At 40.4% G+C, this 20,185-nt stretch overlaps 1 protein-coding gene across 2 annotated transcripts; it reads right to left on the bottom strand.

Moving 5' to 3' along the window:
- Positions 1–3,268: 3,268 nt before the first annotated feature.
- On the bottom strand, positions 3,269–19,571 carry LOC118222907 (interferon-induced GTP-binding protein Mx2-like). Of its 2 annotated transcripts, XM_035408838.1 has the most exons (14): positions 19,492–19,558; positions 16,733–16,797; positions 16,382–16,578; positions 16,037–16,174; positions 13,966–14,120; positions 13,150–13,288; positions 12,369–12,567; positions 10,416–10,494; positions 9,599–9,721; positions 7,196–7,328; positions 6,532–6,690; positions 6,070–6,146; positions 4,166–4,384; positions 3,269–3,713 (listed from the first exon to the last, which is right to left on the bottom strand). In XM_035408838.1, the coding sequence occupies exons 2-14, from the start codon at positions 16,783–16,785 to the stop codon at positions 3,489–3,491; spliced, it is 1,896 nt and encodes a 631-aa protein (XP_035264729.1). In that variant the 5' UTR covers positions 16,786–16,797; positions 19,492–19,558; the 3' UTR covers positions 3,269–3,488. The 2 variants fall into 2 exon arrangements, with proteins under 2 accessions (XP_035264729.1, XP_035264730.1); XM_035408839.1 differs by lacking the exon at positions 16,733–16,797 and having other exon boundaries at positions 19,492–19,571.
- Positions 19,572–20,185: the final 614 nt, after the last annotated feature.

The raw sequence follows: 20,185 nt of genomic DNA, 5'->3' as shown, positions 1-20,185 counted from the left end.
TGGCCCTTCTGTGGAGGAGAAAGAGTAACTTGTTTTTATGGTTGACAGTAATTTGTTTTATCTAGTTTCTCCTTTTCGTTGCTATGGACCCTGATACTGAGGTAAGTAGGATTGAGTGCTCCTCACAGCTCTTCAGCCATGTCCAATGTCCACCCGAACGCCCTCTCTCCATACTTGTCATCAGTCTCCTCCTGCTTAATTCTCATACCCCTCAGAAATATGTCCCCAGTTAGAGACAACATGTGGAGTTGGCCACCCAACAGACTTGTACTAACAATCTGTGGGCTAGCTAGTCAGCTAGGTAGCAACAAGCCTTGGCTAATTAATAAAAGAAAAAAAAGTTTTCACTTCTGACACCAGTGTAGCGCTCATGCTATGAACGACTAGGTGAGCCAGTTAGCCTCTCAAATCCTTGGTTTATTTAGAAACCTGTGGCACACACCAAAATAAACACCTTGCTGTTGGCTCTGCCCCCCATTGCCCTAACCGTAAAGACACCTGGAACACAACCCACAGACAAATAGGCCTACTGTGCACAATTATACCTGTCAACACTCCTGTTTTTCGCAGATTTCTCCCACATTGTAACCCCCTCTCCTGCTTTCCGCCTATTTGGTCATTTTCCCCCGGTATTTTCCTTTTTATTATATACAGTTGAACAGAATCGGCCTGAAATCAGGCAGTTTGTGTGAGAGACGTGTTACCCGTAATGTCCTCATTTTAGCTACCCCCTCCAGTACAGTAGGTGAGGTGGCAGTACATATCCAGTACAGCGGGTGGCAACCTTGTTTTCGGGAAGTCAGAGTAGTCGCAATGTAACGCGCACACACACACACACACATTCGTACCTGAATATATTTCGCTATTGCTGGTAGATATTATTAACCAAACTCTGTATCTCTCTATGCGTGGTATTATTTTACAGGAATTAATAAAAACTGTAGCCTTCATGATTTTTACATTTCCTTTAATTACTGTTGACACATTGGCACATTATGTGCATGCTATAGGCTATTATAGGCCAATCACTTAACATTCTCGCCATGGATTTTATAGGAGAACACATGGATATTGCAGAGATTTACTGTAAATAGCATGTTATAAGATTCTGTAATCATATAATATATATATATATCAATTCTATAATATCTAATATCTATAATGTCAAACCATAATAAATAAATACGTGCTTCTCAAATTCCTATCTCCTGTACTGCAGTCGCCCCAAGTGACATAGCCTACCTCTTCTTCACGTGATGCTGCTCCGAGCTTTCTTGTTCTGAAAGTGAACAGCAGCTTTGAGCCATTCTTTTGACCTGTCTATGAGCATTCGGGAAAACAAAATGTTCTGTGTTGCTTAACACATTAATCTGACTTTAATTTTATTCTGTAGGTTTGAAATTGTTCAGTTGTCACTCCTTGGTTTTATCACATTGTGTTGCATTTTTTATAGATGTTCAATATACACCTTTGTACGTGGTAAGACGTTTTAGAAAACTACGTAAAAATTAAACTTTTTTTGGTACATAATCTTAAGTAACCCACATTAAATAACCCACTGTGGTATTCGTCCGGGCGGGGAACTGGATTGATCTCGGTGACGCTGGCTGGTGGAGAGAGCGCATGCACCTGGGCGTTAACTGTTCAGCCCAGGTGCTTAAATCTGTGTTCCTCACCACAGTTTGGGGCTGAGACCGGGGGCACGCACTCAGAGAGGAAGTCTGTGTGAGTTTTGTTTATGTGCAGACAAAAGATGTGGAGAAAGTATACCGCCGCTGAAAGGCAGGAGGAGCTGGTCAGCTGAGAAGCTTTGGAGCTACTTTTGTGTCTTGATTATGCAATCAAACAGAATAGATTTGAGGGCAAAACTTTTCACACTGCAATCAAAAAATAGATTTGAGAGCAAAACTATTGACAAAAACTTTTGCATTCGCAAAGAAAACTTTTGGATTTGCAAAGAAAACTTTTGGATTCGCAAACAAAGGTTATTCATCCACATTGATACATTTTTAATCACAAATTTATTTTACTTGCATATAAAAACATTTTTTTGCAGTGTCAATAGTTTTGTTCTCAAATCTATTTTTTGATTGCAATGTGGAAAGTTTTGCTCTCAAATCTATTCTGTTTCATTGCATAATAAAGACACAAAAGTAACTCCATAAGAAGCTGGCCAGCTAGGAGCGGCGAGCTGACAAGTTGTCGTTCCATTTTGCTTTCGTCTTTGTCATTATTATATTAGTGTGTTGTTTTGGTTTGTTTCGCCCGGAACCCATGAGGGGAAGAGGGAAGGGTGAATGTTTTTGATTTATTCAATTTCGTGTTGGTGTGGGTACGCTCTCTCTTTCTCCATGCTGCAACCAACGGTGCATCTTCCTTCCAGGGGTGTCATACGCACAAAATACTACAAAAAAAAACATATAAACACAATTATTTAAAATTTACAGTAATCTTCTTACAGTGCCTTTTTATAACTTAATATAGCAACTGACTCAAGCAAATTGTGCCTTTTCGAGTTTGAGATCGGATTGAATCAATATTATCAGTTTCCAGACAGCTACCAGTTGTTACATTCAAAATATGATTGTTGTCTGACACCACCTTCCCCATGTGATGTGCTTGTCCACTTAGCCAGCCATATTAGCACTCTACAATTACTCACTCACATGTGAAAAATGGTTTTATTTTACTGTGTAAATTACTTCTTTTCATCACAGTTCACAATAAAACTTCATTTGAGGGGGATATCCATTGATAATACATGACTATTTAAATTGAATACTGTGACATCAAACCTCTTGATTGCTGATTGTCCATGTTGAAACTAACTGACCACAGCAGTACTGTATGGTCTCTACTGAACATTTTACTGTGCATGAAACGAACTCTGGCAATTGCCAAAAAAACAATGACCAGATCTGGCAAATAAATTATTCCAATGGCCATCAGGGAACTATACCTTTGACAAGGCAAGTTCATTGAGCACAGAAGATTATATACTGTACCACAGTTTGCCGATATACCCTTCTTACGGGGGAAGATAATTAGCAGAGGAAAAAATAAACTTCTTTATCATATTAGTGGCTATGCAAGAAGCAGAATTTCCTTATCAAACACAGTCAGTTACTCTTCTTGCACAAACACACCCTGAGCCTATGTGTGTTTAGTTGGTAATTGTTTTTGCAGCAGGCCCCAGGACTTTGATACTTGGTATAACAGCAAATTAGCCCATACTCATGCATTTGTAAACCATTGCAATAAGAACGACTAAATTTAACTCAATTTTATTTTTCACATTTTGATTAAGCAAATTAAAATATCTGTGACTTGTATTGTCATTTTTCAGCCAGTATGCATTGTCTTATTTTTTCCACATTATGTACAAAATTGATAAATCATGAAGCTAGTGCGGGAGATAAGCACATGCCCAGATTTACACACATTCTAGAAATGAAGGCATGGGAATGCAGTGCCATTCTTTCTCTGCCTCAGAAGAAATTGCTGATCTTTTTCTGGGCCAGCGTGAGGCGCTCCAGGCGGTTCTGCATGTCGATCCTCTTGCGGCTGACTTCCGACTCCTCGCGCAGGATCTCATTTACATTACTTTCGTCCATCAGGTTAAGCATCTCCCTGCACAACATCCGGCCCGACACCTTCAGCAGGAAGTAGCGGATCAGCATCGGCACCTGGTCAGCCAGCCGCTGGACAACAATCTGTGGAGTGGGTAAAAGAGGAAGAGATATTTTCTGGGACTGGAAATGGACAATCTTTGTATGGAATTATGAACAATTCTGGACCATGTCTGCTTTTTAATTAGACATGATCTAATTAAATTAGACATGGGGTCCCTTTGCGCAGTCAGAACGTCTTTAGAAGTCAAAACTTCATAACACATTTCACCAAAACATTTCACCTTCAGACAATGAGCAGTGACAGCAGGTGTATGGTTTTTTCCACTGAAAAAAAAAATCAAAATTAAATAACCTGCAAAATGTATCTTGTTAGCCCTCTTTATCCCCATTCATGCTGTCAGAGTTTTAATTTTTCAGTGTAAAAACCATACACCTGTTGTCACTGTACATTGGCTGAAGACTATCCAGTATAGCCACCATTTAAAAGACAAAAATACGTCTACATACTGCAGCTGGTCTTCTACCTAACCCACCTCATAGTAGGCTTTGAGCATGTCTGGGTAGTTGGACCTGCTATCCCAGTCTGTACAGTTATCCTGAGAAGCCTTCTCCCCGCCTGCAGCCTTGCATTCATTCAGGCTTTTGTAGTAGATGCCGTCCTGTGTGTACACTAGCTGCTCCATTTCAAATTGTTCCAAGATCCTCTCCTGTACCAGGGACTCCTGTGTTGATTGGATGTTATCTATCTTGTTCTGCAGATAGCGGGGACATAAGTGGTGCAATAGGTTCAAAGCAGAGGTTCCCAAACATTTTAATCTGACAGCCTCCCAAAATAACCACCCTGTGGTTTGAAGCCTTTATCCAACACAGGTTACAGTCGCAGTGCAGTGGCTCTTTAATACACAAGCACAAGTATCAGGTTTATATCATTATTCAATCACATTACTGATTTATAAGAAGTCATATTGCTTAATTTGATTAAGATATTTAATTACTATGATCACAATATTACCAACAAAGTTCAAACCAATGTTTATTAGGGTGGTTGTTTCAGAAATTCACAATTTGTTCTCTTGCATACTTCCTAAACTTCTAGTTTTCTTTCAGCGTAAATTTCTGCACGCAACTCCTACAGTTTTTAAGCTAGGTATGTCCTTTCATTTTGTCCACATGCTGACAATGTAATAGATGATTTAAGGTGAACATTTTAAAATCTCATGACCCTCACCTCATTTGACCTAGAGTCATGAAATTCTCCTCACAAGGAACAAATTTTCTGCCATTTTGAATTTTGTGAAAAAAACTGAAATGACAGCACCTCCAGAACCACTGGACCGATATTCATGAAACTTGGTATGCAGCGTGGAGCAACCTCTATATTTCATATCATTTTCTGAATTTTTGTCCGAACAATATGAACGCTATGGTGATATGTGCGACAAAGGCTATTATAATGTGAATATTTTGCGTAATAACGTTGCCACCATTTTAGACAGAAGCTTGTAGTTAGTAAGCATTGTAACATTACATTAAAGTTGGATGCTTTTTTTGGATGTGCAATTTGGTGACAAAGTGGCACTGTTTGATAGTCTACAAAATCTCATTAGGTTGTAATGTTTATAAGGTTACACTGGTTATGTTTTAAGAGGCTACAGTTCTCAAACGTTTTCATCTGGTATCAGCAAAACAACAGCTGAAGCAACCACACTAAAGTTTATTCAAAAACCTCACATTCTGATTGTATCTGAAAGTCTAAGAACCTGTATGTATGCAATATAAAATGACCAAAAACTATATGACCAAAAGTATCTGGACACCCCTTGGTCTGGGGCCGTTTTTCATGGTTTGGGCTAGGCCCCTAAGTTCCAGTGAAGGGAAATCTTAATGCAAAGGCATTTTGGATGATTCTGTGCTTCCAACTTTGTGGCAACAGTTTTGGGAAGGCCCTTTCCTGTTTCCGGATAACAATGCTCCTGGGCACCAGCGAGGTCCATATAGAAATGGTTTTGCTGAGATCAGTATGGAAGAACTTGACTGGCCTGCACAGAGCCTTGACCTCAACCCCATCCAGCACCTTATGGAAGCAAATCCCTGCAGCAACACTGCAATATCTAGTATATAGCCTTCCCAGAAGAGTGGAGGCTGTTATAGCAGCAAAGGGTGGACCAACTCCATATTAATGCCCATAATTGTGGATGTGATGTTGGACATCAGGTGCCCATATACTTGTTGTGTATCTTGATACATTGAGAGACTTTTCTATTGTTTAATTCACTTTTTTTGCAGAACCGAAGGGTTCCCCAGTCTGCAGTTTAGTTATATCAAACTAATCTGTTTATTCTGATCACCATTATGTATTAAGATTCAGAACTATTAATGATAGTTTTTTTTTAATTAGCTAGATTAATGCAAGCATAAAATGTGATGCATGATTTACCAATGAAACACACTGAAGAAAAGGATAATTCATGAAGGAGGTTTTAGCCACGTCGGTAAACTGCTGCTGGACCATATCTGTTAATCAAACATAACAAGGAACACAAAACAAACACAGAAGCAATATTTTAAACCCCCACCCGGCAATCACCCAAACACCCATACATGCACTGTGATGTCACAGAACTGTAACACAAGTTAGGCCACCCATACATGCAAGCAAATATTATGTATGTCACTCAGGCCAGGTCGGGTTGTGCTTAAATTTTCAGGCCCGAAGAGAACTCCAAGTGATGAAAAATGTTTGTCCCAAACATTTTGGAGCTCATTATTTTGCACGGTGATGATTGGTGGGGGAGGGGGGGTGGCAAGAGTGCCCTCTCACATCAATGACTACACGCCCCTGCCTAGATGAATGATGACTTATGATCCGAACAACTTTGCATAGCCCCCTGAGCATTACCACGGATGATCTTCATCGTGTTTATGGCTGGCCCCTTCAGCTCCACCACCAGCCTCTGGACGACCATCTCAAACACGTTGTAGTTGTTAAACCCTGCCAGCTCACTCCTTCTGTGTTTCAGATCGTACTCCATTACAACTTCCTGCACTGTTCTGTGAACTGCAAGAATGTGGACAAAACAAAATACATCTCAATGATTCCATAACAAATATCACAAATACCACACTGAGGGCAATTTGTATTTTACATGATTAGTACAGAAAGAAAGGTCTCCTTTAAGTGCCCAAAGGTAGGAAGGAATTTCCTACTTTTACTACTTTTACACAGTAGGTACAGAAATCTAATTTTATAACTTAGAGGGAATGTATGGAGTCATCAAAGGCACCGTAGGCGAAAAAAGTATCTCAGTGTGGAAATCCATACTCTCTGTTTTGTAATCCGCGGGTTTGGTTTTTTAAATCCATGCACATGGTTTGGCACCTGTGAGGCAGTGTACTGAGTGGACCCAGGTGCAGACAACGAGGCAGAGGCAGAGATGAGGTGGCAAACAATAAAGATTTACTGGTGCAAAGCAAAACAACAAAAAAACACTGAATAATATCTCTGCAGTGTAATTTCAGGAAAGTACACATCTTTCTTTCTATATGTGTAATAAAGTCCGTACATGTTTCTTTGCTGCCATCCAGGTGTTCTTTCCACTTTTCAAATTCAGATCGCAGCTGGATGAATAGGTTGTCATGTTGGACAACCTCCCCTGTGGACAACCGGTTTATTATGCCGTTGAACTGTGTTAGTATCTGCAGTGCAAACAGACAGGACATAAAATAAATTTAAACAAAGTACTATGCAAAATCTTTCTAGTTTATTCAAAATGTGTAGTCCACGTTTAAAAATCTGGGGCTGTACTTAGAAAACATGTTATCTTACCACTAAGAGTGGCACTACAAGCTCCTAGCTAAGAGTTTCTTCTTAAAATCTATTCATAAAGTTGCAGAGACCAACTTTAGCTAAGGAATGGGGAGAACTCTTCAGCTAAGCGAAAGGGTGGGGTTGACATCGGGGTTGTAGGCTAGGTGTCACTGATTTAACATGAAAACAAAAGTTTTGTGCAGTGTTTTGTGTAGCAACGGGCTGAAACAACTAATTTCTCCGATGCAGTTTACTGCCGGTGACAAGAAGCACTTTGTCATTTGAATGCATAACACGCAATTCAACAGCACACTACCCCCCACCCCCCACAACCCCCCCCCCCCCCCCCCCCCCCCCCCGTCGACAATATCGGGTGACACCAACGGTCTACCGCACCGGGTGCCACCGACCCTAGTGACGCCACTGTATTCAAATATATATTGGTGAATTGTTAGCCTCAATCAATACATAAATCAAATTTTATTTATATAGCACATTTCACAGCGATCGTCACAGTATGCTTCACAGACAACCCTGGCCTAGACCCCCACAGTAGCAAGCCTAAGGCAACAGTGGCAAGGAAAATCTCCCTGAGGCAGATGGGAAGAAACCTCGGAAGGAACCAGGCTCAAGGGGAGGGGAATCCATTCTCCTCTGGTTGGCTCAGGGTGTAGGTTGGTGAATTGCTGACAACACGATGCTTCAGTTATTTAAAAAAACAAGCTAGGTCCAGCTGAATTGCTGGCATTGCAGAGAAAAAAAAAATTGGCTATAGAAATTATTCATTTATTTTTTTCATTGAAGAAAGAACTGTGAAGCCTTTCCAATAACGAGGAGACTATCTAGATCATCCGTGAGAAGGTTACACCACTATATTTATCTGAATACTTTGGGATAGAAAAGGTATGAGGCTGAATTCATCATTCATCCCAACTGGTGCCATACTCCAGTGGGATCATTCGCACCAGAAGCAAATGCATTTGTAGCTATACACATGAACTTAATTTACTTCTCAACATTGCTGTTCAGGTTGCTAGTGCAGGAACTAATTACAAAACCTAAGGTAGAATAATGGTCCAAGTGATGTTAAAAGTATTGTATGTATACCGGCTAGCACTATGATTAATATTTGGTTTTAATGCATTAGCTAACTTAGCTAGCGTTTGTAACGTTGCCCAACAAGGCTTACGCCAGGAATAAGGCTAACCTAGCTAGCTAACGTAAAGGCAAGTAAACCCTGTTCTTGACTAAAAACTTAACATTAACGTTAAGTTAGCCATCGCTAGCCAGAGCCAGTTAGCTTGATGATCCATCCATCCATCCATTATCTATACCCGCTTATCCTGAGCAGGGTCACAGGGGGATGCTGGAGCCTATCCCAGCGTGCATTGGGCGAGAGGCAGGAATACACCCTGCACAGGCTGCCAATCTATCGCAGAGCACACTCATACCTATGGGCAATATAGAGTCTACAATTAGCCTACCTGCATGTCTGAACTGTGGGAGGAAACCGGAGTACCCGGAGGAAACCCACGCGGACACGGGGAGAACATGCAAACTCCACACAGAAAGGCCCCTGGACGAAATTTGAACCGACGACCTTCTTGCTGTGAGGCGACAGTGCTACCCGCTGCACCACCATGCCTCCCACTAGCTTGATGATGTTGATTAAAATATTTATGATGTGTATATCAGTGGAATGCAGTGGGTATTATATTTTGGCAAGCCATGGTATTGACCATCCAAACCGAAAAAAATGACCCTCCACAAGTGAATTCAGTTTATTTCTGAAAAGAATGACTTACAAAATTGAACAAGGACAGTATGCATAAAAAGGAAAATATGGAGAAAACTCAATGACGGTTACGTTTTGCTTCACATTATTGTATTTGCAAGCACTTTATGTCATAGTAGGTGATAGAATAGTATGTTAGAATAGTATGTTATTTACATAATTGAATTTTAAAGTGGATGTGAACTTAGCGATGGATTTAAAAAATTGAAATTTATCTTCTGCGCTGAGCCCCATGTCTTTGCAATGTCTAGACATGCCCGCTGGAGTGAAGTGTGTCAACGTGTGTGTGCGAATATGTTAAGGGAATATTAAGATGCGTGTGTATGTGGGCAGGCAAACAGAGTGAGGTATGTGGGTACTCACATCGATGAGGTAGCTCTTCCTCTCTTGAGGTTCCAGAGGTGGCCCACTCAAACACAGACTCAGCTCCTTCCTGGTGTCCCACAGCTGTTTCTTAATTTGCTCAGATATGAGAGGAAGGGATTTCTGGGAAAAGGGAATGAAAACACCAATCAGTCACTCTGTTAATTAACCTGACAATGACACACATATGCAAAGTAATGTTAGAATCATAGAGCCTTATGGTAGCCAGTGATGAATCATTGGCCTGGATTCACTCAACACTGAGTTCAAATCAAACGAATGTATGTAAGGGTAATCCACTACATGGTGTGTGGCTATGTGATTTTAATGCATGATGCAGAGGTAAAGAGCATCCATGGAGTAGTGTAGGCCTATATGTTCTATGAAGAGAAATTTATAATTAAAAATTTCCTGTTCTCCTTTCACAATGAAAAATTCAAAATATTCAGTTATCATTTTCTCTTCCTTCCTTTAATGTTATGTATTGTGTTACTTAATTGTCAAGTAACTTGTTTTTCGTCCTTCTACATTTTTCTTTTAATTGCCCCTTTTCCCATTGTATTCCTGCATAATTGCACATCTTGCCAGTGTTATTCATACATCCAAAGGTAGGTGGGAGGAATTGATTAAGGTTGGAAAGAAAATGACGATACACTGTACTTCTCCAGGATAAATGATGGGAGCCCCAGTACAAGAAGACTGAGACCAGAGAATAGAGTACACAGGGACTAAAAATACTCTCTGTGTTTAGTGCACAAGAGTGGATTAAACACTGAATGTTGTGAAGCAGGTTGCCAGGTTGAATGGGGAAACTCACTTTGATGTGGTCAACGAGGTCCTGAGTCAGTTTTGTGGCAAGACACTGTGTGGTGGCTTTCTCCTCATACAGAAGGCCACTGTGAAAAGAATGACAGTTCCAGTTCCCAAATGTAAACACATGATCCAGTACTGTAGTTTTAAAAATTTGTGTTTGTATTTTAACAAAACGCAAGTACAAGGCACATGCTTCAACATCCATAATGATTTACCCATTAATATTAACCAGTCGCAAACCTATGTATGCGACTGGTTAATATTAACCAATAAAGAACACTACTACTACCCGTCAAGAGTTTTTTAAATCATGTGGAAATAATTCACTCTCTAACAATATCTTAACTTTTTATAGCCCTGTAGCAACTAATAATGTAATAAACTACCAATAGTGTAATATCTCCCAATAATGTAATCCATTTCAAAATTGTTTATGTAATAAAAACCAATAATGTAATAAGTAGTAGAAGCAGTAGTAGTGGTGTTCTTTATTGATCCCCGGGTGGAATTTGCACTGTTGCAGCATCAAAGACAACAAAGTAACACAATCAGATACAAATTTACAGTACATACAAAATATCAGATACAAATATACAGTAGGTACAAATATATACAGAAATCCAAATATACCAGAGGACACCTTCAGAGGTGGAGTCCATGCCTCGAGGGGTCAGAGCTGTTTTGGCGGCACGAGGGGGACCTACACAATATTAGGTAGGTGGTTTTAATGTTGTGGCTTATTGGTGTACATGTGTTGTTGGTTACCGTTGCACATTAGGCCTACATATACACTACATGGCAAAAAGTATGTGGACACTCCTTCTAATTAGTGAGTTCAGCTATTTCAGCCACACTCATTGATAACAGGTACAAAAAATCAAGTATACAGCTATGCAATCTTCATTGGATATAGAATAGGTCGTATGGAACAGCTCAGTGACATTCAACGTGGCCCTGGCATAGGATGCCACCTTTTCAACAAGTCAGTTCGTCAAATTTCTGCCCTGCCTTGGTCAACTGTACTGCTGTTATTGTGAAACATCTAAGAGCAACAACAGCTCAGCCGAAAAGCAGTAGGTCACTTGAGCTCACAGAATGGAACCGCCAAGTTCTGAAACATGTAGCACGTAAAAATCGTCTGTCCTCGATTGCAACGCTCACTACCAAGTTCCCGACTGCCTCTGGAAGCAACATCAGCACAAGAACTGTTCATTGGGAGCTTCATGAAATGGGTTTCCATGGCCGAGCAGCCACAGACCATTATTTCTCCTCCACCAAACATTACAGATGGCACTATGCATTCGGGCAGGTAGCGTTCTCCTGGCATTTGCCTAACCCAGATTTGTCCATCAGACTGCCAGAAAGTGAAGCTTGATTCATCACTCCAGAGAACGCATTTCCACTGCCCCGGAGTCCAATAACAAAGTGGTTTACACCACTCCATCCAACACCTGGCATCGCACATGGTGATCTAAGGCTTGTGTGCAGCTGTCATATAGTATATTTGCCAATGGTGCAGTAATATTACATCACACCATTTCAGATGTATATTAGTTTTGGTCTCTCGTACACACGTGATACAGTGTTGAGACAATTTGGGTAGAAAACATTTGCATGTGACGCGTGGGTGTCTGATCTTTCCATATTACAGCCTGTAAAAGCACTACATGGCCAAAAGTTTGTGGATACCTGACATCCAACATCTCATGAAAAATCATTAATATGGAGTTGGTCCACCCTTTACTGCTATAATAACCTCCACTCTTCTGGGAAGTCTTTATACTAGATGTTGGAGCATTCTAGTCTAGAATGCCATTGCGTTCACTGGAAGTAAGGGGCCTAGCCCATGGAACAACAGCCCCAGACCAAGGGGTGTCCAGATACTTTTGGTCATATAGTGCACTTATAATGTGCAAGATGCAATTTAATCAATGCTGCTATCGTTCTTCTATCATACCTGAAGTATTCATGGTGCCTAAAGAAATCTCTCTCCATTCTGGTGGCATCAGACAGGGAGATCCTGGCATCGATCTGCTTCTGGCCACGGCACTTCACAATGATGTAGCCCTTGCTGAGAGGGATCACTTGGTTTTGAATAATATCGAGAATAATCTTCTCTGTCCCTTTATCAACCAGGTCTGGCTTGGTCAGGATTGCTTTTCAGAGAAAAACAAAATCACCACAAGTTAATGTTCTCATTAGTATTTGAGGTTTAACTGAAATTGATCAACAACAGCTTCAGGACAATATCAAACTGAGTATAGTACCCAGGAGACCCAGGCCTTTTCACTGTGTTGACAGAGTCACATGACTGGAAATACTGTAATGTACTTATAATGAAGTTCAAATGGAGGATTTCCTCCTTAAACAAAACATCCATGTTTTAAATATGAAACTAAAATACCCAACTGACAAATCAATATATTAATTCCTTCACAGTTTTAACAAGTTAATTTAGGTAATTACTGAACTTGGTAAACAGTATGCATTGATAAAATGTAATTCAAATCCAAAATTATCAATTGACACATTTCACTGAATCCTGGCTAATATTAAAAAAATAAAATATGTTGTACTAATGCAAGAAATACGTTATTAATATCTCATTTTTTTCTGCAAAGTGGTGTTGCTGGAAAAAGTGAAGAAAATGAAGCATGAATACTTGAAAAGCTTGCACAAATCTGCAATTGGCAGACTGGTTCTGCACATGGCCAAAACAATCTGCTTGTTTTTCTTACCCAGAGTCCTTTTCCCCTCAGGATCAACTTCCTGTGCCATCTTCAAAGCTTCTGTTGTTGCTATGTCAACATTACATGGAACCACAACTAAAATAATGGTTTCAGTCTTATTAATTAAATTCAGGATGAGACTTTTAATCTGAAATGACAAAATATGATATTCAGTAAAATTTTTGCCTGTGATTAATGCCCATTTTATAGCAGGCTAATAACCTGTTTTAATCTTTTGGACCCATTCATTTAAATTTTGCAGCTATTTCAGTACAGCCTTGAGACCAATAAGTCTGAACCATTTAGAGAGGGTATATGACTGGAATAGAATAAGCCTCATTACATTACATTGTGGATGCAACTGTACTAATTTAGCTACAATCATTTAAAGAGGGAACAATATAAATTCCACTAAAAACTGTGGAAACCCATCCAGTTTAATGTAATCTTATGTAAGTCTTACTTATTTGATACAAGGGTTCACATACTTTGTCCAGCCTGAACTGTGAGTTGATTGTGTGTTATTAGTTTAAGCAGAATGTGTTTGTCTATTACTGTGACTTAAATAAAGATCAGACAACATTTAATTTGTAATTAATGCAGACATCCAGGTAATTCCAAGGGGTTCACAATTTCTTGCAACTGTAAGTCAATTTTTTATTGATGTTCCTACTCCGTCTGTTAAGGCCAAGGTGTTTGCTTCATACAGAACTTTAACTTAACGGTACATTCTCTCCCTGAAACTGGAAATGAAACTCAAAAATAGTATATAAGTAAAAACTAAATGAAAAAACAAGTACAATAACCTTTAAGCTCTACACTCACCTGATCCCCGATGTCATCTGGTTGACCTTTAACAGGAACCCTGGCAATTCCAGGTAGGTCAATCAGGGTGAGATCACACACATCAGGAGAGCTGATCTCCAAAGTGATCAGCTCATCACTGATTCCCACCCCTACTCCAGCCAGCTTGTCCTGCGCTGTGGAAAATGATGGGAAAGTGTAATATTTTTGAGCTGTTTCCAAAACTGTTGGTCAGGACACACTGGTGCATCAAAAGAGGGGTCCAGGAGGGTTGCAAGAAGTAGAGAAAAATTAACTCCAGTCAATGATTTGCCACTGACTACACACCAGCCCAATTACGCAGTGCACTTGTCACTTGTGCTGCACAAGTTGTACTGTATCAGTAGTTGTGTAGACATATCATTAAAAAATGCATATCCATTCCATATTTGAACATACAATATGTTGCTATTATTATTTGTATTACTACTACTACAAAGTGCACTCTTATCCAGAATGGTGTACAGAAGTGGAGAACATCAGTGTAACTCCTAGGAATACAAAAATATTGCATCACCAAGTGGACACAGAGGCCCATTAATAATTATTAACTGTAACTGTATTAAGAGAACAATCATATTGTATTGTAACAATGCAAAGCGCTGCTATACTGACAATCTAGTATCCTTACACAGCTATAACTAACAGTATTCTTATAAAGGAAATTCAAAGCAAGTAAGAGAAAAAATAAATGTTATCTAAAGGGGTCTGGGGAGCCATGTTGCAATCTGAAAGGTGAGTCTTCAGTCTGCAATGGGATGTGGGCAGTGTTTTTGCTGTTCTGACTGCAGTAGGAAGCGCACCAGAGGGCCAGAAAAGACAGGAGACGTGACCTGGACATGCAGGTATGTAGGGGGAAGGTGCCAGATGCCCAGAGCTAGCAAAACAGAGGGATCTGGTAGGTGTGTAAGGTCTGGTGATCTTTTGAAAATATAAAGGAGCTGTCCATTTAGCTGCCCGATAGGCTCACATCAAAGTTTTGAATGTGATGCAAGCCAATATGAGCAGCTCGTGGAAGGAGCTGAAAGGTGAGTGGCATGGAAGAGTCTGTGGAGGCTGTATATCAGGCAAGCAGCAGCATTCCGAATGAGCTGAAGACATTTGATGATAGAGGAAGGGATGCCAGCAAGAAGGGAGTTTCAATAGTCCAGAGGGGAGATGAATAGTGGCTGTATTAGGCTGTGCTCAGTAGGTGGTGAGGAAGGGGTGGATTCTCCGTTGTTTTACAGCAGGAATCTGCATATCCGATTAACCGCCATGATCACAGATGCACAGTTTGAGTTGAGTACCACTCAAGTATCACTTTGTGATTCCTGACTGATGCAGAAGGGAAGGACTTAATTGGGAAGTAGAGAATATGACTTTCAACCAAGTTGAGCTTAAGATTATGATTCTATCTGACTCTTGTAGGCAAGCTGAGATGTGTGCCAGCACCAATGCATCAGAGGGGAAGGAAAGAACAAACTGTGTGTCATCAGCATGGAAATGATAAGACATGAGTGGAGATGACAGAGTGAAGAGACTAGGCATAGAGAGAAAAGAGGAGGGGCCCAAGGACTGAGTGCTAAGGAACATTTGTTAAGTGTTCCTGACCTCTCCAACTTTGGTTCCGAAGCTAAGCATAGTTGTACTAGGATGGACAGGAGTTAAACATTAATGGGTTGGTTATGAAGTAAATTAACTGGGTCGGTGTTGTTTGTGTGTGTAGGCTACATCCCACAGATTAAAAAACAATGACAAAGCACAACACAATGAAAATATCCTTCTCCAGAGTGTCTGTGGTTCTAATAAGTAAGCTGAATACAGCATGTGACAGTGTGGGAACTTGCTGTCAATAATCATTCATTCACAATTCACTTATCAATCTGGATAGCTGGGGAGTTGTACTGCGGTAATTGTCTAACAAATGCGATGGAATTAGCCACTCATACTGGGGGATGACTGAAATACAGGCGAGAACTGCTTTGGAAAAACTGGTGACTCTGTTATTACTGCTGATAAGAATTATCAATGGTAAAAAGTAAAAACAATATATAAAGAAAATAGCACCAACCCTCAGCCACATAGCCTTCCACCAGTGATGGGTCATCAAACTGGATGAACTCGTCTCTGTAGGAGATGGAGGCCCTCCAGTGGATTCCTCCTCTCAGCTTCCTCAGCTTTAGCTCAAGAGGACAGCGGGTCACAATTCCTGAATTGAAGGTGAAGAGAATTTCAAGCCATGTTATCCATGTAGTGTGCACACTGTGTGTGTGCGTGTGGGTGTCTGTGTGTGCGCATGGGCACGTGTGTGTGTACTGTGTGTGTGTGTGTGCATGTGTGTGTGTGTGAAGTGTGTGTGTGTGGGGGGGGGGTGTACTGTGTGTGTATGTGTGTACTGTATGTGTGTGTGTCTCACCGCTCCCTCTGGGCAGTGCCACCCCAGACAGGGCCTCCAGTACAGAGCTCTTGCCAGAGCTCTGGTCTCCAATCACAGCGATGGCGGGCAAGGCCAGGTCTTTCTCAATGCCGATCACTCTGAGGGAGTCAATCAGGTCTATGTAAGGCCGCACCTTTTCATCCAGGTGGCTGTGGAATACTCCTTCCATCTGCTGACTGACATGATGAGAAAGAAATAAACAGAAATAAACTGATAAGTAGAAGTGACCATTATTACAATGGCAGACATAACCTCAGGCTGGGAAAAGTTTCTAGAACAATTTTGAACAGACTTTGTTAAGGCAGCACAGGGAGAGAAAATGCTCCTCACCACTCTTCCACAGCACTCCAGGCATCTTCTTGTACTTTTGGAGAACCGTCCATTAATTTAAAAAACTGAAATGTAAAGAACATGATGACTCTTCTCACCTTTAATTAACACAAACTAACTTTAAATATTCATTTTGAAGACTCATCCTAAATCCGTTCTGGACAGCAGATGTACATGTTATACTGTAACAATCTGTTTTTTTTTTTTTTTTTTTGAGAAAAAATACAATGAATTCTTTATGAATGCACATTTCCCTTTAAAATATCCTGAGATACCATATTGACCAAACTTGACAAACCAAAAGTTCCGAAACAGTGGAGCTAAGCAAAACTAATATTTTTTTTAATTTGGCAGAGGTGGAAAATCCAGGTTACGAAGGTTCTTCCCAGTGTTTTGTTCCAATCATGTGGATTTGCTAATTAGCACAGTTCTTCACACAGGAGGTCAAACTAATTAGTGAAATCAGATGGATTAGTTCATGGGTGGATTAAACACATGGCAGGATTTTTATTTCCTGACCACTGGACTTTCCACTTCTAATGTGCACATTCCAAAACTTCCTTTGGCCAGAGTAACAAAAAGTAGAAAAACAGCAAATAAGGAGAAACATCAAATCGAATAATGGCACACAAGAAATTGAAACTGAATAACAACAAAACCGCACAAAAAGCCTGTATTTTTCAGTTTGGCAAAACTGCAGTTCCAAGTCTTCTTTCACTAAGCACAAACAAAACAAACAATAGTAACTCCACACAACAACAAGGTTGCACCTTTTCTTAAAGTTTTCAAATAGGCACTTACAGCAGGAGTGCCAAACTGAATCCCAAGTGTCTGTGGGTTTTTGCGTTTACATTTCAATCAACTGCCAAATGAGGCATTGAGAACAAGTTGTCATGGTTCCTTATTTGGTTTGCTGTGCGACATCGTGGGTTGTGCTAATCAACGCCGTTTCGTACTAATCGGCTACTCAGTATCCCTGTTGAGGAAACTGAGTGCTGTTTTAGGTAACTGAGTGTGGTAATCTTCAGGACCGTCTGAGGGTGCTCCATGATTGCTTTTGATTATGACCGATTGTTTGCACCTGATTGAGAGAGCTTATATACGCTCACGCGAGGTCTGTTCTTCGCTTTAGTGTCTACTTACGTACATGAAAGCCGGTACAGAAAAAAAGCTCTTTTAGAGAAAGTGTGGTAAGAAAAAGGTATTGGATTTTTGAATTTAGATTTTGTTTTGAGTAATAGTAAGACACCTGTCCTACTAGTCACCTAGCTTTAATTCTTTATTTTCCTTAAGTGCCTTTTGCCTTCCTCATTTACGAGGTACCCTTTTCTTTTGCTTTTCTTCAGACTGCACTGCAGTCTTCCTGCAGTTCACTCACTCCTTACGCCTTAGTTTCGTTCTCCTGCCGAGACATTTACTTTGTGTTGGGATATTCTCCCTTAGGAGTTGAGTCTTCTTTTCGTTACCCCTTCCTCAAGTCTCTTACTGAGACCTAGTGGTTTCCACTTCGGTGGTAACTTAAAGAAACCCCCTTTTGAATTTATTGTAGTTGCGTGTGGTTCCCCACCCTCACACAAGGTGTGTGGATACCTTAGCCAATCAATGACTCACATGAAACCCTTGTGCCAAAAACACCCATACAACCGCCAGACACTATAGCCCTCCAGGACTGGAACTTGACACCTCTGCCTAACAGGTTTGAAAATGTATAACTGCAACACTTCCTTCGCCAAACTTTCCCCAAGGTGCTTGTACAACAACTTAACCTCTCACACATATTTGCACTTAAATAATTTTTTTCTACACCTGGTCTTCCATCCATAAGTTCAGTACTTTTCCATTTTTTCAAGATTACAGTTAGTGGTGTACCAGACTTCACTTTTCATTGAGCCTTTAGTCACCTTTGCCTCACTTTTTTATTATGAATTTTAGTATGAATTTAATTTTAATTTAACCACATAATGTGTTCCACTGCTAGCCTCTCAAGCCCTTCTGCTCTTCTTCCAAGGTCATTATATTCCTTGCCCCTTTCATTTGACTTTTATCTTTATGACTAAAAGTTAATGTTCACTTAGGGGCCACAGTCAAGGAAAAAGCCAATGTTAATGAACAAGAGAATTTGAGAAAATATAGAGAAAATAATCACACCAGTGTGCTGCAAGATCACAACGTGGAAGATGGGTGACTGAGCAGAGAAATAACAGAACATAATATAATGATGACAACAGGCCATTCAGCTCAACAATGCTTGCCATTTTCCCAACTAAAATAGTGCTCTGATTACCTACAGACTAGCTCGTATCTAACACCGTATCAAGCCTGGTCTTGAAAGTCCCCAGAGTTTCTGCCACTACTACGTGACCTGGCAGGCTATTCCACACATTGACTACTCTCTGCGTGAAAAAATTCTTCCTAATGTCTAGATGGAATCTACCTTCAGTTAATTTCCATTCATGTCCTCTCGTTCTACTAACAGAACTCAACCTGAACTCAACTCAAATACTGTAATGCATTAAACCCTGGAGTGATATACTGTAGATGCCATGCTGAACCATGGGTATGTAAAACATACAATTTGTCTGCAAATTGTAGGTCTGCAAACCGCAGTGTAACCTGAGGATACATGGAATCCACATTGTCGGGGCACTGCTGTAGCCCATTGTCTATGATTTAAATATTCTGTTTTCAAAAGGAATATCACATACATTAACTGAAATGTATCCTAGCAGTCCTCCAGTGCAGCATATAGAGTGACTTACCCCGTTAGATGAAGTTGTCTGTTTTGACAGCCTATGCTTCTCAGTGGGGCCAAGAGGAAGTTGAGTGTGTTTTATAGGGAGCAGAGCCATAAAAAACAGAGTTCTCTGAAGACATAAAACACCATTTCCCAACCCCTCCTAATCTATCAGTCTGACATCATTTATAATTCTCCTGGGGAAGCATCTGTAAGTTTCTGGCCTGGGGGAAAACATACACTTCTTTAAAGTTGTTAGGATTTCATAAAATTAGGTACATTAACCACTTAATGCCTTAATTGCAGCTCTCCTCTGTAGATTAGAACAACTCCATAATTAACGAGCACTGATTTAGACTTTGACCAGGAATGGGTGGGTTAGAAAATGGATGGATGTATGAATTATTTAGCCAAACTAATGTTCTAAATAGAGGTATGTTAACTTAAAATGAGTTCTCTCTCTCTCTAACATGACAGTAGTCATCAGAGGCAGGAGAAGATACAGAGGGCAAAGAGAATCAACATTTAGCAGACAACCAGAGCAACTTACGCAGATCACGTTACACAGAATCCATTTATAAAACTTGTTTCATACACAAAGCTGCACAGCCACAGAATAAGGGCACAAGGCCGACTGAAGCAACTAAAAGGAGGTTTTGGGTGCTTGTTTTGTCATGGCTATGTTCAGGCCAGTGGTCCCTGTGGAGTGTTGGAGACCA

Source organism: Anguilla anguilla, chromosome 3 (genome assembly GCF_013347855.1).
Source record: "Anguilla anguilla isolate fAngAng1 chromosome 3, fAngAng1.pri, whole genome shotgun sequence".
NCBI classification, from domain to species: Eukaryota; Metazoa; Chordata; class Actinopteri; order Anguilliformes; family Anguillidae; genus Anguilla; species Anguilla anguilla.
The sequence above is the reverse complement of the archived record's forward strand: the minus strand, read 5'-3'. Positions and strand labels throughout refer to the sequence as shown.

Coding starts and splice junctions, on each gene's coding strand:
- LOC118222907 (XM_035408838.1), bottom strand. CDS start 16,785: ATGGACGGTTCTCCAAAAGTACAAGAAGATGCCTGGAGTGCTGTGGAA. Junction 12,568..13,149: donor TGAGGGGAAAAGGACTCTGG/GTAAGAAAAACA, acceptor TTCTCTGAAAAG/CAATCCTGACCAAGCCAGAC. Junction 4,385..6,069: donor TTCTTCAGTGTGTTTCATTG/GTAAATCATGCA, acceptor CGCTATCTGCAG/AACAAGATAGATAACATCCA.